We start from the raw sequence: 1136 nt of genomic DNA on the forward strand, positions 1-1136 counted from the left end.
GCTCCTCGTCCAGAAACAGTGGTGTGTAACATGCTCTAGAGCATCTCCCGATGCTTCCAGAACCCACGAGGTTGTTTCAACTCCTCATTTCACTGCTAGAAGAACCCCCAGGTGTTCCATGGTCACTAAAATAAGTCTACTTTCATTAACTGGACACTGTAGTTTCAAACTCCCTTTCTTCCGGGGGGAGCATGCGTGCCAGGTGAGGGGATCCTGGGCAGGACACATTACAGCTCTGTGTGATTGCTGCTAGCCCAGAGACACATGACTGAGTCCCACTCCCAGGTCTAGGCTGGCTGACAGTGGCCTAGAGCTGGACCTCAGCAGGAACGGAAGGCCCTGAACCTTCCACTCCAACTCAGAGGCCCTCGGTCTGAGATGGCTAAGGGGACCTTCTGAGCCCTTTTTGTGAGGGGGTCATGTGACCCTGCAGCACTGTGGAGTAACTGCTGGTGCAGAAGTACACAGCTGTCTGCGAGGGGGCGGCCGACCCCAGAGTGAGGGGGAAGTCCTCCTTTTTTGATCTGGAGACGCTGTAACCCTCGGGGATGTCACCATTTTCAGCCTCACCAACACCGACAGAGTAGTGGATCAGCCGCAGGCCCAGTCCCGGGTCTTGTCGGTACCAGTACATGGCACTGTGGTCCATGTTCTGGGTACATTGCAGGGTCACGTTCCCTCCTGTCCTGGTGATTTTGTGTCTCGGGTTCTGGGTGATGCCAGCATCCGTGTGCCCTGTGGGGACAGAGACCAAAGCTGGTGCCAAAGGGAAAGGCTGGGGAACGATCCAGAAGTCATAGGAGAGGAGAGGGTCCTGCCCAGGACGCACCTGCCCCCAGGACAGCCAGGACCACAGCGCACAGGAGGCGCATGGCAGGGACAAGCTCTGGAGGGGTCCTTCTGAGATGTCACCCTCCTGCCCCAGCCTGGCCCCAGAGCAGCCTGCCCCAGTGGCCACGCCCCTTTTCCCTGCAACCTCCAGTCAAAATAAACACTCAGGCCAACAGCCCAGACTGGGAGGAATGCACTGCTCTGAATTTGCACAAGTTCTGTGTGTAGATGAGTCTTTCCTGCCTTGGTGCAGAACAGTTTGTAACTCTGCATAAATTTCTCCCTGAGGATGGGATTCCTCCTTG

The 1136-nt window shown here is 56.3% G+C and overlaps 1 gene segment (V, D, J or C); it reads right to left on the minus strand.

Annotated features, from left to right (window-relative positions):
- Positions 1–382: 382 nt before the first annotated feature.
- LOC126082164 (T cell receptor beta variable 6-5-like) lies at positions 383–924 on the minus strand. The segment is given in 2 exon segments: positions 383–735; positions 830–924. Coding segments are annotated over 2 exon segments (396 nt in total).
- Between the last annotated feature and the right edge of the window lie 212 nt (positions 925–1136).

This window comes from Elephas maximus, chromosome 8, assembly GCF_024166365.1.
Source record: "Elephas maximus indicus isolate mEleMax1 chromosome 8, mEleMax1 primary haplotype, whole genome shotgun sequence".
In the NCBI taxonomy this organism is placed as follows: domain Eukaryota; kingdom Metazoa; phylum Chordata; class Mammalia; order Proboscidea; family Elephantidae; genus Elephas; species Elephas maximus.